The sequence below is a fragment of the Lathamus discolor genome, chromosome 4 (assembly GCF_037157495.1).
Source record: "Lathamus discolor isolate bLatDis1 chromosome 4, bLatDis1.hap1, whole genome shotgun sequence".
Lineage (NCBI taxonomy): Eukaryota > Metazoa > Chordata > Aves > Psittaciformes > Psittacidae > Lathamus > Lathamus discolor.
Window position 1 is genome coordinate 121807851 of NC_088887.1, and position 16402 is coordinate 121824252.

Sequence of the window (16402 nt, forward strand, 5' to 3'; positions counted from 1 at the left end):
TTCTTCTGATTTCTTGGAAGTATACCAATGAAGAAAACGCTTAGTGCTCTTTAAGCTGTGCGGATAACATGGAAGCATGTTCAAAACCTTTAATCTTGACCTATTTTACAAGCTTGTGCAGGTTTATACAAAGCCAGTAGTATACATTAGACATGTGCATATATTGCTAAACTTACATTGAAGTCGAGAAGTGCATCCATTTGATTTTGTATAATTGGTACAGTTTTTAGGAGTTTTTCTGTGCTCATCGTTCTCATCACCCCATCAGCCCTGTTGGACAAAACAAAAGAACATTCTTCACCTGAATTTTGAAGTCAATTGTTACTGAGAAAAAATGTAGAAAATAAAATAGGTCAGAGAACATCTAAATCATTGCCATTCAAAGCAGGTATTCTGGTGTTCAGGAATGCTGTCTAGCCAATACAACTGTAATAACCACAGTGTACAAAAGCAACTTGTTTGTCCAAAATATGAATCTGAGTTTTTATTCAGAGGAAATTAAACTGATAGTGCTCAGAAATATGTATATAGAGCAGAGATATGATGCATCAGGTAAACATAAAACAATTCTCTGAAGGTTATTCTGAAGCTCATTTTTACCTGTGCTTTTTCCAACCATCTGATGGTTATTTTGTGTCAGTTTGAATGATTTTCTTTGCAGCTAAAAGCAGTCAGAAAAGACTAAATAAACATGGCAATGCTCTTCAAGAACAGAAAGTTTATAGACTACACAACACTTCCTTTTAATGGCTGATTAGGAGTATTTGTTTGCTTTATGAATTGTTCAGATTTAACTAAGTTTGGTTGCATATTTGAAACAACTCATCAAATGAATACCAAAAATACCCCAAGGAAAGCAACAACTGAGGAAGAGATTAAATCACCTCAGTGACAAGAAACAACTGTTTTCTGTAAGGCAAATCAGCCTGCCTTGCAGTTAGTTCATCAGCATGCACACAGCAAACCAAACGTTTCCTGCAAGTGCACATCTTGCAGTGCATCTGCACAGAAAGGCTGTGGCTGCTCTCCAGGCTGGAAAGCAGTGAGGAGCATGATGCTTCCAACCTTCTACGCATGCTGTATACTCCATCCTAAGAGCAAACAACAACTACAGTAAGTTTAAGGTGGCAGGGCAAGGGTGCAGAACCCTTGAGGAAAACTGAGGTGTGGAAAAGGCAGATGGCTGCCACCACAAGTGATTCTTGCTGGCTTGCAGAAGGACCTCCAGGCACATGCTGTGGGCTAAATAATTCACCTCATAAGGCCTGAAACACCCGATTGTAAAACAACTGTGTAACAATCAATAGTGTATCTGCAGCCACCTGACCACACACACATCACATATGTGGAAAACGCTGAGTGGTTTGTGTGGCTGGGATTCCAACCATCTCTAAAGGCAGAAAGAACAGAAGGAGCGCAAGCATTCCCCTTTTATTTTACCATCATACTTCAAAACTAAAGGGATTCCATACTATTAGCAAGGAGGCATAACGGATTTGGACACTGTTCCGCAACCAGTTCCAAATGCCTTTGTAACACTAATGCAAGGTATCATTGGACAGCCAACTACTGCACTTAGATAATTTAACAGTTTAAAGTTAAGATATTTGTGGGTTAAGAATTAAGTTTTTAGTTTCCATATAACTAACCTGTGTAAAGATGATAAGGAATGCCCAAATGTAAAAATAAGTTAGGGTTTTAAACTTTAAAAAGCACTGTATACAGAGATAATGGAAAAAGATGGAAAGACTTAACCATCACCAGCTCTCCAGCCTTCCAATGAAGGAGATCTCCAAATCAGTTCTATCATTCACTGTAACATGCAATTAACTCAACTACTGGTGCTCTGCACTGTATTGTTTTATATGTAAAGAGGTACCTAGTCTCAAACAACTAATTCCTCTTCAAGGAGCTCACTTTCCAGGGAAAATTTTAATTCCTATACACAAAGTATGAATTGCATTACATTTACAAAGGTTGTGGATTTATATGGATGTTTTGGGACACGAACAGAGAAACACAAGGAAGGACTGCAAGATGTTTCACAGAACACTCATGTCGTGGTTTCAGCTGGGATATACAGACTTAATTATCTTCCTAGTAGCTGGTGCAGTGCTGGCTTTTGGATTTAGTCTAGGAATAATGCTGATAACACACCAGTGGTTTAGTTGCTGCTCAGTAGCACTTAACCCTGATCAAGGACTTTCCAGTCTCATGCTCTGCCGTTGAGGAGGGGCACAAGAAGCCGGGAGGGAGCAGAGACAGGACACATGACACAAACTAGCCAAAGGGGTATTCCATACCACTGCACGTCATGCCCAGTACAGAAACTGGGGGGAGTCACCTGGAAGGGCTAGATCACTTCTCGGGTCGGGCTTTGTATCAATCAGCAGGTGGTGAGCAATTGTATTGCGTATCACTTGTGTTTCTTGCATTTAATTCCTCCTTTTCCTTTCAAAAATTATTATCATATTTTACTTTATTTCAGTTATTAAACTGTTCTTATCTCAACCTGCAGGTTTGACTTTCTCCTGATTCTATTCCCCATCCCATTAAGGGTCTGGAGGGAGAGCAAATGAGCTCCTGTGTAGCACTTAGTTGCAGGCTGGGGTTAAGCCACAACATTTAAACATTCCAGAGCAGGAAACACAAGTAAATTGCATAGTTCCCTATACTGCATGCAAGACAAAGTAACTTTGTGATGCATTGAGAAAGATATATCTAAAATTCGACTTGGATTGATGCATATAATTTTTCATTTCTTTATACTAAACGGTTAATGTCTAAAGAAGCCAAATCACAACAACTGAAGTACGATATTTTTGCAATATACATAACTGAGCAATGGAGCCTTTTTGTGTCATGGGAGACATTCAACTGCGAAAAGCAGATGTTACTGCTCTACTAAGCTGGAGCCAACTGCAGTATTTTCCACTCTGAGGTTTTGCCTTATGCCCTGTAATTCAAAATACGTAAAACAAAACACAGCTCTTACCCTCTTTTTACTTTCGTGAAGTCAAAAGCCACTTGTCTATAGGAAACTGCCTTTTCATTCAGATACCTGCTATATCGTCTGATAAACGTTGACATGTTATAACCTAAAAAACAAGTTCCAGAAGCTTATTACTTACCCTGTCAATAAAAGAACAAGAACCTCAGTCTAACAGTGCAAGACATTAACTCAAAATAGCTTCATTAGCTATACAAAAGCAGGCAATAATATAGTCTGTTATGAAAAACAGCGTCCATCATTGTATTTACCGTGTACATCAGACAGTATGGAAGTATCTAGAAGACCTGACCAACATATAAGTTTAAACTTCACTTCCAAAGAAATTACTTCCAAAAGCAAAACAAAATATTTTTATGCAAATTCTCTCATAGTATGATAGAAATTGCTATCAAACGAATTAGACAGAGCCTTGGTTGACATGGTTTAGTGTGAGGTGTACCTGCCCATGGCATGGGGGTTGGAACTGGATGATCTTAAGGTCCTTTCCAACCCAAACTATTCTATGATTCTACACGCATTCACGAAAATGTTCACATTGGCTGCACAACATTCATTTGGAACAGAACAGAAATAAATAAAGGCATTGAAGGAAATATCCAGACATGACAAAAAATTCTTCAATGTTAAGACAGTGGCAATAGGGAAATGTCTTGATAACTGTCAGTCTAAGGATAAAGACCAAGAAATGAAATCTGTTTGTAAATTATACTGAGACATTGGAAGTTAAGACTCACTAAAATGAAGCAACTTGTAGACCCTTGTTATTACTGAGAAAGATTTGTCCCCAGGCCACCACCCTGTGTGCCTGTTGTGTGGCAAAAATGAGAACTAGCTATAGGAAAAGTAATGCTGAATGTAAGAAACCACCTCAGCAGACAAAGACAAAAGCAACATTCTTCCCTGTGAGAGTGGTGAGGCGCTGGCACAGGGTGCCCAGAGAAGCTGTGGCTGCCCCATCCCTGGCAGTGTTCAAGGCCAGGCTGGATGGGACTTGGTCTAGTGGAAGGTATTCCTGCCCATTACAGTGGCTTGGAACTGGATGGGCTTTAAGGTTCCTTCCAGTACAAACCATTCTATAATTCTACATATGATCAGAACTGCACTGAAATGCAGCTAAGAGTTTGGAAGGGTATTTCACCTGGAAAATCTGAACCAGAAAACTACTTATTTGCCTACAGAATTAGCTTCAAAGATGAATGGAATGGCCTGTGAACAAATCCCCCAAAAGTTAATTTCTTCATTTAGACACAGTTCTTTTCTCACTGATGATCCAATGTACATATGATGCATTTGTTGAATACTTGGAGTACTGTGTACAGTTCTGGTGTCCTCAACATAAAAAGGACATGGAACTGCTGGAACAAGTCCAGAGGAGGCCACGAGGATGATCAGGGGACTGAAGCACCTCCCGTATGAAGACAGGCTGAGGAAGTTGGGGCTGTTCAGCCTGGAGAAGAAAAGGCTGCAGGGAGACCTCATAGCAGCCTTCCAGTACCCGAAGGGGGCCTATAGGGATGCTGGGGAGGGACTCTTCATTAGGGACCGCAGTGACAGGACAAGGGGTAATGGGTTAAAACTTAAACAGGGGAAGTTTAGATTGGATATAAGGAAGAAGTTCTTTACTGTGAGGGTGGTGAGGCACTGGAACGGGTTGCCCAGGGAAGTTGTGAATGCTCCATCCCTGGCAGTGTTCAAGGCCAGGTTGGACAGAGCCTTGGGTGCCATGGTTTAGTGTGAGGTGTCCCTGTCCATGGCAGGTGGGTTGGAACTGGATGATCTTAAGCTCCTTTCCAACCCAAACTATTCTATGATTCTATGAAAGTGAAGCTACCAGTCAAAATATACCTCTTCAAATGGAGAAATCTCTTCAGAAAGAAGAGGAACAGTCAGATCTGTTTAGCTAAAAGAGTCAGAAGCAATTATAAGTAAAGCCTTTCCTGAAAGATACAACCAATTCCTCCAGCAGACAGCTTCTGCCATGCCACAACAGCAATTAGGAAATGCTGTTTTGGGGTAAAAGAGACAGAAAAATTACTTCTGAAATGACAGGAGCCATTAGAGTCACCAAGTTGCATTGACTGTCCCACAGCACTCTACCAACTTGTACTGAAAAAGTCACCTTACCTTGCAATCCACTCTTGTCTAGGAAATTGCTCAGATTAAACAACGTGTTTCTGGACGCCAGATACTGGATAAAACGCTGGATGAAAGGAAAAATTGGAACGCTTTTACTACGTTACCCATGAGCTGCAACCAAGGTAACAGTATTAGGAACTCTTTTTAGCCAGCTTGTGAAATTCAGCTTTTATACTGATGTCAAATCTGGAAGCTATTACAAAAACTCAGGTGACCTTTCAAAAGAAGCAACTTATAATTTTCTATGTAAAAATCTATGACAAATCAAAGTGAAGGAGATATTGCAGGAAGGCCTCTGACTCAGAGGCTCTGTTTATTTGAAGCCAGCATATAGAACTGGAAACTTCTGACCAAATCCCCCCAAATGCATTCTCATTTTACATGCTCACAGTTGTTTCACTGACTTCAAATTTATAACACTTGATTTCATTTCACCGATCAGCTGAAGCTAGTTCGTAATGCTCAGCATGCATGTATAATGGTACTTAGCTTAAATATGAAAAAAGGTGATATAAATGTTAGTTTGCTTATAAATGAAATGTTAAATAAACGTAAGAATCCATACAAAGCATTAACACAGTATCACAGTTAGTACATCTTATTAGTTACACCTAATTCTGAATTAGGCTTCACAACATGATTTTCATCTTGTAAAGACATTTCAGATCACTGGCACCACATCTTAATTTAGTAGGAAAAATAGCTCTGCCATATGAACCATTGTATAGAGAACTGTTATAAAAATAAACCAAACATTCACTTGCAATAACATTTTGACAGAGGAAAAAAATAGTTCTGATTAGTGTAACATATACCACTGAATTATTTTTGTTGGCATAAATACATAGGTTATGTTGGAAGAAGACTGGAGAAGTGCAAAGGCACTTCAGTGCTCTGCTCTAACAATTCAGCAAAAGCTGCAGAACCAAACGCTTTTCAGGTTTTTTGCAAAGGGATTTACAGATTCTGTAAGAACTTGTAGACATTTTCATCATTTCAAGCATTGGAACAGGCTGCCCAGGGAAAGGATTGAGTCACCATCCCTGGAGGTATTGAAAAGTCGTGCAGATGTGGAGTTTGGGAACATGGTTTAGTGGTAGACTTGGCAGTGCTGGGTTAACAATTAGACTCAATCTTAAATCTTTTCCAATCTAAATGATTCTATAAGCATTCAATTTCCATGTTCATTGATCAAGAACTATTTCTACGTGTGAAAAGTGTCATCTTGAGCGTCAATCTAACCCTCACACTTCTATAACATGTTTGGCAAGCAAAATTTGTTTGTCGGGTTTATTCTTAAAATACGAAGTATTTCAGACAGTGGACTCATGAAATACCTTTTAATTACTATGAAGTGTATTGGCATCAGTTTAAAATGTATACGACTCACAATGCAAGTACACCAAAAGCATATAGACTATTTTGGGAAGTGTCAATTATCCCAGCGACAATGCTTAAAGTCAACATGAAAAGTTTGCCCTCTTGTGGCTTACTTAGCTTCAAAGAATAGATTTTCACCAAGGCATACTCTTGCAGCTAAGCTGCAAGAGAAACCATTATATATAACCCCACCACAAGCCAGCCAGTCAGCCAGAGGAAGCAGGTAAACAACCTATAAGAACACTGCAGCCTGAAATGAACAGTTTGGGTTCTTTCTACAAAATCCTACTTGTAATTTTGTAAAGCTATCCTCTTAGTTCCAATATTCATACAGCTTACCTTATACTGACTGCTTGACGTAAAAAGGTTTAGAAACACTTGCTAAGGAAGCCTTACAAGTAGAATTTTAGGGTTTTTTTAAATGCAGAAACTTCCAAGCTGCCGCATTTTCCATTTGAAAAAATAAGGCCCCAGAGCAATTCCAGTCATGGAACAAACCAAGCTCACTCCTTTTTGTGTAAACTGGGGTTTTATTCAATTGTTCTACAGTATTTGATGCTATTTTGGTGTTTCAAACTCAAAGCCAGCTCAGAGGCACACATTCATCTTCACTGCAAAGGGCTAAGGGGTGATGATGGAAATCAGTTCAGAATTGAGTTATCAGGGAAAAAATACCATCTGGATTAGCTGGAGCATGAACCTGAAAAAGCTTCCACATCTTCAGCTTCCAGAATCCCATTCCAAGTTAACTTCTGTTGGGTTTGGGGGCCCTTTCATTATTAGAATAACACCACAGGAAAAAAAAAAAAGGTACCCCAGCATTCGGGACACTGATTCTAAACTTATAAACTATAGTAAAAGTAGAAACAAACTAAATAGCTAACATATAATGAGACCTGCGTTCATGCAGGGTTAAGACACAAAGAAGCAGAACAAGCTTTTCTTACAAAGACCATTAGTGGGAAGCATTTAGCTGACATTTATAGAAATGCAGTGCTATAACTGTTCCCAGACATATCATTTTTGGTCTTACCTCATTTCCATATACCATTAGATGATGGGTTGTGATGAGAGATTTGAAGACCACTACCCAGCTACTGTTGGTAGTTCTTTCAAACAAACTGTCTGCCAACTGGGGGATGTTCACATTCATCTCATTTGTGCACTGGATTAAATCTGCAATACAGGAATTTTTGTTATTATCAGTATGAGTTCTGTGAAGGAACATCAGTAACATACAAAAATATCAGTACATTCATTTTATATAGTGATATTTCCTATGAAAGCTGAGGGGCTTTCTAGCAAGATAAATAATTACTTGAAAATCACCATGGTACTGGGCTACCAGAAGCTGAAAACACCAACTCAGGTCTGCTCACTGCCAAGATTCCGGGTATTGAATTGCTTTCGCAGTTGCCTTAGAAAGCCCTGGAAGAGAAGTACCATAATGACTTACACTATCTCTGACTAACAACTCCGAGCTTTCAAACATGTAAAGCATTAAATAACAAAGTAATTCTTACATGCTGCCATTTCATTAAGTTTTACTAGAAGATTATGACTAGAATTAACTGTAACCTCTGATTTCTGGCCTTTTAATGGACCTGTAAACCCTGCTAGCCATTGGTTCAATGTAATAGAAGATTCAAATATTGCTTAGTCTTGATACAATGCTATCAACATCTTTAAAAGGGCAGAAGAAATGTTAAGTGAAAAAAGGAGCCTCTAGCTACAATGCCAGAAGCTTGGCAGATGAATTTAGTTATAAGTGAGTTATTAATTGAAAAGATTAACTAAAACAAAGCCATCCAATTCTTGTCCAACCTGGAATTCCAGTAGACAAGATCCAGTGACTCTTCCAACAGCTGTTAAAATGTTATTGTGCCTGTCTTTATTCTAGCTTTGCGATTATACAGTTGTGACAGTAGCAGTTAGCCACACTTACAACTAATATAATAATATATAATAATGCAGTAACTTATTGCCAAACGCTGATGAAGGAAGCCATGACTTAAGATCACAATGCTGCAGTGACAAATACAACACAAACAACTACATTAACATCTGGATGTGATGTAACACAGCTTGCCAGCATTTAATACAAAGCTTAACTTAAAGCAACATAGTACTGGTGACATTTTACTACTGTTACCACCCCAAAAATAAAACAGTAATTTTCAATCAAACTGCCAAAGGTCACGGCTCAGCAAAGATCAAGACTTGACTAATCCCTGTGCCTGTCTATGGCACAGGGCTTATTCAAGTTACTAAGACTAAGTAGAAACATCCATTTAATCTTTAACCTTTGAAGACAGCTTTATATCTGAACGAACAACAACTTGTCACAGAGGACTTGTGAAAGGCAGGATCCTCCCTTCAGGCCAAGAAGCAGGGAAGTGTGGCTACCACAAACTCAGAACTAGCATGGTCAGGACTGAAAGGGCTGCTGCTTACAAGTTAAAGTATTAAAGGAAGCAAAGCAGGAAATGATTTCTACATTCAAAATGTAATGAGATGGCGAGATTAGATGTTCCTTTATCTACAAGTAAAACTGTAATGACTACAGGCATTCATGACCTCATTTTTAAGTCAGGGTTATCTATTATTGGATGATGATTTGGGGCTGTTAAAGACAATGCAAGGATATTACTCAGCAAGAGATCTGCTCTGAACTGGATCATTAAAACCAAGCCCTGCAGCATCCTGATCTTCAGGTCTTCCCACCTAAGTAACAACACAAGCAGTTTTGTGCAAGGCTATCCAGCAGGAACACACATTCAGTACAAAGGCATATGCATCATGGGATGTCAAGTCATACATGTGGGCATAAGAGGTGCAAGTGCATATTAGAAAGTGATAATTTCTATTAAATGCAACATTTGCCAACAAGTCAACAGTGACAGAGGTGCCCCTTAAAAATCTACTATCTAAAATCAGTTAAAAATCTCCATTCTGGATGCTATTTGGTGCTGGAATAAATGCCTTCTGAAACACCACTGGACTTGCAAATGATGTTTTGGTATCTGTTGCAGTGCGTAAAAGAAAACAGGCTCTGTAACCCAGCAGAACATCATCCCTCACAGGAGTGACGAGTGCTTATGTGAAAAGCATATGAATGACCTTGGGGGGCAGGGGGAGAGAGGGCAGGCACGTTAGGAAGGAGAAGTAATAGCCAGCTGGGGGAGAACATAGGCAAGTCTGGCCCTGACTGGAAGGGAGTAACTGTGATACCACAGTTACTACAAACTAAGTTTAGCAAAACATGAAGTTTCTTTCTCTACAAAAACACAGGTTGAGTATCACAGATACTTAATAACCTGCTATGTCTTAACAGCCCAAAAGACCTACATCATATACATTTCAGAAGTGTTACATTTACCTAAAGGTTCTTGGGGTGTACTTGCATAAGTGTTGTTAAGTAGGTAAAGAAATATTTGCACAGTTAAACCCAAATTACATCAGCAGTTTTTGTGCTAACCATAGCACAAACCCAGCAGACAGCACCCTGCAGCCCACACTGCCTGCTCAGGAATACTGTCATATTCAGCGTTCCTGCTTATTTATCCTATTCCCACAGACACCCTTCATTAAGGGAAAGGAATGAATATATCATTATTTTCACATCCTACACTTTACACAACTCGTCTCACACCCACCTATGAAAATAGTAGCTACATGTTTTGAAACCCAAGTGCCCAAAGCAACAAATCTCAAGACTGCTAGTTACCGGCTATGGTGTGAGCTATATATACCACAAGCAGGTATGTAACCGAAGGGCACAGCACTGAGGGGGAATAGCTTTAACCTTAGAAAAGAACAGAAAAGAAGCAAAGAAAAAGCAAGCAAACAACAAAGCATAGCCTCTGGTGAATTAAGTGTGATGACTCTTTCATCTTTGATCTTCTTTTCATAGGACAGAAGGAGGAATTGAATCAGGATTGAACACTAACCCCCATCAATACTACAGAAAGGAAGGTCACTCTCCTGGGAAGCAGAAACTATCTCAGAGCTGCTAAAACTTCCACAGCATAAGATAGAGTGCATACAGATATTAAATAATAAACATTGATCTTTGTTTCAAAGGCAGCAGTTCACTGCTGAGAATTTTAAGTTAAGCTTGCAGCTCTCTGGGAAGGTTGTATAAGGGAAGCTCAGACAGCCAGGAATGCAGAGTCATATCCATGGAAGCAGAGTCAGATCAGAGAATTGCCATAAGCATAGAGCAGACGAGGCACAAGCGGCTGAAGGAGGTGGGTTCATTCTATCGGCAGAGCGTAAGACTAAAGGCAGAGAGAGGGCAGGCACTTCCAGGGATGGGGCAGCCACAACTTCTTTGGGCACCCTGTGCCAGCGCCTCAGCACCCTCACAGGGAAGAGCTTCTGCCTAAGAGCTCATCTCAATCCTCCCTCTGTCAGCTTAAATCCATTCCCCCATGTCTTGTCCCTGTGTGCCTTTGTCAAAAGTCAATTCAGTGAAACATGAAGATTGCCATCTTGTTGTGACAGTGGCTGGTCAAACACTACTTAAGTTTATGCTAAACCTGCATATGTCACATCACCAGTTACTTACCAGAACAGCACAGCTAAGAAAAACACATATAAGCAGTACAGACACCTCAAACTGACCACTTCAATTTTCTACCACCCTTTTACTGCAGCTATTTTAAAACAAGCACTTGCTTACTCACTGAATCCATATTCATGTTTGCTAAAACAGCTAAAAACTTAAGACTGTTTTGCTGCAAGACTCAGCAGCTGAGCTTGTCCAAGACCAACTGCTGCAAAATAAGGGGGTTTTAAATACTTATGTGGAAATCACTTGGGAATAGAAGTTATTCTAGACTACACAATGCCTTCCTAAGTTGGGAAGCTAAGGTAGAAGGAGGGATCTACGGAAAATCATCTTCAAGTAGCAGTTGCAATGAAGGAGCTCATTACCCCAGTGCTGATGAAAAATGTTAAGGTAAACCATGGCAATAGATAGTTCTTCCAGACTGGCTAAGTTTGGTCTAACACAGGACCAAAATATCTTCGGAATAAGAGCACTCTGATCTTCACTCATATGTGGATGTTGTAGTTTTCATCAAGTTGACTGGAAAATGACTAAGAAAAAAGTAGTGCAATCCTGGGAAGCTGCTCACATGTGATATTCAGACTAACTACAACTAGAAAGTAAGTCACAAGTCCTGCCAAAAACTCAGGCAGTTTGCATTGTAAGAATGTACAATGTAAGAATTAGCCCAATTAATTCTTTTTTAAAAGGTATTACAGAGCTCAAAAAGAAGAGCAGAGCACTCTACTACTGCTCCTATTCAAAGGAGCCAGTTTTCACGCTGCAGCCAGCCTTTCCCTGGATGGCATGTTTGCTTTTGATCCCTGCTAGAGATATTACTGTTGTAAAAACTCAGTATCTCCCCAAACAGCTTCTCACAGGAGTCAAGCCTGTGGCTGAAAGCCCACCCACAGCCACAGAAATTGGTGTCACAGATGGAGAATTGCAACTTAGCGCAAGAGTTAATATGGAAATGGTCAACTGAACTCTCCAAAAGCGGCAAAATTCACCTTAGTGTGTATTTTAACTTCACAAACTCACACATGCTAGAAGTATAAGGCACGATTAAAGACAGGCATGTATACCTTCACCACATGAAACAAATGTTTGCTTTCGCTGATGCCAATGTAAAAACATACAAAAGACACTCTGGATGATTAATCAAACAAGCCACATGGTCACAGCCTGAGCTTATGTATCAGAACATACACAAGCTTAGCTCCAGGTCCAAGAGGAGTCTCCAGTTTATTCTGTGATCTTCCACAAACACACATGTACACAGCTAGGCCCAACAAGTCCTATATATGAATAGTTCTTTGATCATGAAGACTACTAAAGTACAACCCTACTAAAATGGGCAAATAGCTCACTTCTTTGTATCATTACCTTTGAACACTGTTAAGTATCTCCACTCCGCCACAAGGTACTGACAAAGATTAAAGGTCATTCTGAACAGACAACACACTTTTCAGGTAGCATGTGAAGCTTTAATTCAGATAAACTCAATGCGCAGACAAAGAAAACACTGTTATAAAAGAAATACATATATAATCACACATGAAACTCACAAGTAATTGTTAATATCCTGCTGTTCCAGAACAGTCAGAATAAATCTACTCTAAAATACAGTCAGAAGTTCAGTTTACCAGGAGAAGTGAAGTTATCAAACAAAGTTGTCAGGAAGCTTTCACTTGCCTTACTACTTTACTTTCTTCTTAAGGGAATGAAAGCCAAAAACCATTAATAGCATTTAAATACTTATCAGTGGATACAAACTACAAGCCAAGCATGCATGAGGTCAAGTTTACCTAACCAGTAAATTTATAACTGAAGCCAAACCACACAGCGAAGCAGTTTCTTGTTTAAATATAAAAGGAAAACTAAAACATTTCTTGAAATAGGTAATTATACTTAGGAAATTATGGCCACATAGAAGAGTTCAATAGGACACAATCACCTATTCAGCACACGTAGTACCTTTCAAGCTGAAGAGGTAACATGTTAGTGGCTGGTGTTCCACTTGCACAAGGGAGCACTTGTGGCTAATGACGACTGGTGGAATATGGGACAGTGTCTACACTTAAAATAATCCTACTCAAGAGGGTGCATTTGCTTATGATCAATTCCCCTTTCACCTAAGGCCATAAGAAATTATTGTAGTAAAGTGCTTGGGCTAAAGATTTAAAAACCTATTGATAGCTTATTTTTTTCCTTGGGGGAACAGTTTCTGCACAAGATGCAGCATTCAAACCTGAAACACTTTTGCTTCATTACACGTTTGAAAACCATATAAATTGGGGAAAATTTCAGTGCCTCCACTTAACCCTGCAGCTGAAAGAAAAAGATACAGGTGCCTGCTCTGCTAAGATTCAGGTTCAATTCCCTTCTCTAGCTGTCTAGATTTCAATTTATACAGTGGTTTGGAAGGGACCTTAAAGCTCATCCAGTTCCAACCCTCTGCCACAGGCAGGGGCACCTTCCACTAGAGCAGCTTGCTCCAAGCTCCATCCAACTTGGCCTTGAACACTGCCAGAGATGGGAGAACCACAGCTTCTCTGGGCACCTTCTGCCAGTGCCTCAGCACCCTCACAGGGAAGAACTTCCTATTATCTAATCTAAATCTACCCTCTCTCAATTTACCTTCCAAGTTAGACCAATCGCCACTACCTTAGGGTCTAATTTTCCTAAGTTAGTACTTCTTGCTTTACACAAATATTTTGATCACTGGAACATAGCAACAGATGTCAAGTGCTCCTGCAGTTGGTCACTGATCTTAACTGAAATGCAAGTGCTGACTACAAACATATTATGGATTTACACAGGTAAGGCACTACTAAAAAGGGGTACATGAGAATGTCAGCAGAGATAGGACGCTTCCGCACGTAATGACACACAGTGTAGAACAGTGAATGTCAACTACCTTTAGAAATAAGGTGACAAATTTCAAAGCTCAGAAGTCAGCAAGTGTGCATCAAATTGTTTACTAATCTGAAATGATGGAATTTATGCCATGAAGAAGTCGGCCAGCAGACAAAAAATCATGGCAGTCAGGTGAAGTTCCCAACGACTGGAAAAAGGGAAATATAACCCCCATTTTCAAGAAGGGGAAAATGGAAGACCCAGGGAATTACAGACCAGTCAGTCTCACCTCTGTGCCTGGTAAAATCCTGAAGCACATTCTCCTGGATGGCATGATAAGGCACATGAAAAACAACAAGGTGCTTGGTGACAGCCAGCATGGCTTCACTAAGGGGAAATCCTGCCTGACCAATTTGGTGGCCTTCTGAGATGGGGCTACAGAACCGATGGACAAGGGTAGAGCAGTTGACATCATCTACCTGGACTTGTGCAAAGCATTCGACACTGTCCCACACAACATCCTTGTCTCTAAATTGGAGAGACATCGATTTGATGGATGGACCACTCGGTGGATAAAGAACTGGCTGGATGGCCACACACAAAGAGTTGTGGTCAATGGCTCGATGTCCGGCTGGAGACCAGTAACAAGTGGTGTCCCTCAGGGATCAGTGCTGGGACTGGTCCTGTTCAATGTCTTTGTCGGTGACATGGACAGTGGGACTGAGTGCACCCTCAGCAAGTTTGCCGATGACACCAAGCTGTGTGGTCCGGTTGATATGCTGGAGGGAAGGGATGCCATCCAGAGGGACCTTGACATGCTTGTGAGGTGGGCTGATGCCAACCTTATGAAGTTCAACCACGACAAGTGCAAGGTCCTACACCTGGGTCGGAGCAATCCCAGGCATGGCAACAGACTGGGCAAAGAAGAGATTCAGAGCAGCCCTGCAGAGAAGCACTTGGGGGTCTCGGTTGATGAGAAAATGAACATGAGCCGGCTTCACTGTGCGCTCGCAGCCCAGAAAGCCAACCGTATCCTGGGCTGCATCAAAAGAAGCGCGACCAGCAGGGCGAAGGAGGTGATCCTGCCCCTCTACTCTGCTCTTGTGAGACCTCATCTGGAGCATTGTGTGCAGTTCTGGTGTCCTCAACATAAAAAGGACATGGAACTGCTGGAACAAGTCCAGAGGAGGCCACGAGGATGATCAGGGGACTGGAGCACCTCCTGTATGAAGACAGGCTGAGAAAGTTGGGGCTGTTCAGCCTGGAGAAGGCTGCGTGGAGACCTCAGAGCAGCCTTCCACTATCTGAAGGGGGCCTATAGGGATGCTGGGGAGGGACTCTTCATTAGGGACTGTAGTGGTAGGACAAGGGGTAATGGGTTCAAACTTCAACAGGGGAAGTTTAGATTGGATATAAGGAGGAAGTTCTTTCCTGTTAGGGTGGTGAAGCACCGGAATGGGTTGCCCAGGGAAGCTGTGAATGCTCCATCTGTGGCGGCGTTCAAGGCCAGGTTGGACAGAGCCTTGTGTGGGATGGTTTAGTGTGAGGTGTCCCTGCCCATGGCAGGGGGGTTGGAACTGGATGATCTTGAGGTCCTTTCCAACCCTAACTATTCTATTATTTTAAAAAACACCTTCCTTTGATTTTGTTAGGAATCCAGCTACAGCAAGCATTAAGTGGTGGTGTGAAGTTTCATTTACTTCTACTATTTCTAACAGTTGTTACAGGTTTAGGATTCACATTCCCCCCGACCTCCTCCCTAAAAGAGCTAATGATCTATATGCCCATATTGATGTTAAACAGTCCTGTGATAGGTTCTGGCAGGGCACATCTTTGCTTTCCAGAAGGACATGGAAAGTGTTATGCAATAGGGGGTAAAAAAGGTGTTATTGAGGGAAAAACAGTCACTGCAGTTATATTCATGTAACATTTGTCAGCAAATCTCAAATTAAGTAGAAACTGAATTTAGGTACATAGCAATAAAGTTTTCCATGATCAGTTTTCAGTCATTTATTGAACTAAAAGTTCCTTTAAACCAAGTGGTTTGTATGAAATGTGATATAAAGGATCAGAATTACCCAACCTCTGTATATCAGATATGATTTCTTAGTTGTATCCTTTTGTTCAGATTTCCAGATCATCTGCCTTCCTTGAACAGAAGGCAAGTCAAAATAGCCCCTTGTTCCCAAATGGCCACAGGAAACACACCAAGGGGAAGAGGTTTTTCAACTGGCTGCTGCTGACAAGTATTTTGGATTATGGAGGTTATTTTTTCCATCCACCTTGACAAGCTGATTATGGGAGTTTATTCTAATTTTACCCAGTTACAAAAACAAAAACAAAACCCACACATATGCCAAAAAACCCAACCCCAGACCTGAAATGAGTTCACAAATACATACTAGTTTAGTTTGAAAGATGTATGAACTCTTGCAAACCCCACTGGGAACATTTATAGAACC

At 40.6% G+C, this 16402-nt stretch overlaps 1 protein-coding gene across 3 annotated transcripts in view; it reads right to left on the minus strand.

The window, feature by feature from the left end:
- Positions 1–16402, minus strand: part of PICALM (phosphatidylinositol binding clathrin assembly protein) — a 73022-nt gene that overhangs the window by 34658 nt on the left and 21962 nt on the right. For all 3 annotated transcript variants that reach the window (XM_065678846.1, XM_065678844.1, XM_065678845.1), the window contains exons 2-5: positions 7563–7705; positions 5138–5213; positions 2996–3098; positions 177–270 (exon numbers count right to left, since the gene is read on the minus strand). In XM_065678846.1, the coding sequence (XP_065534918.1) occupies positions 177–270; positions 2996–3098; positions 5138–5213; positions 7563–7705 (416 nt within the window). The remainder of the gene's footprint in view (positions 1–176; positions 271–2995; positions 3099–5137; positions 5214–7562; positions 7706–16402) is intronic.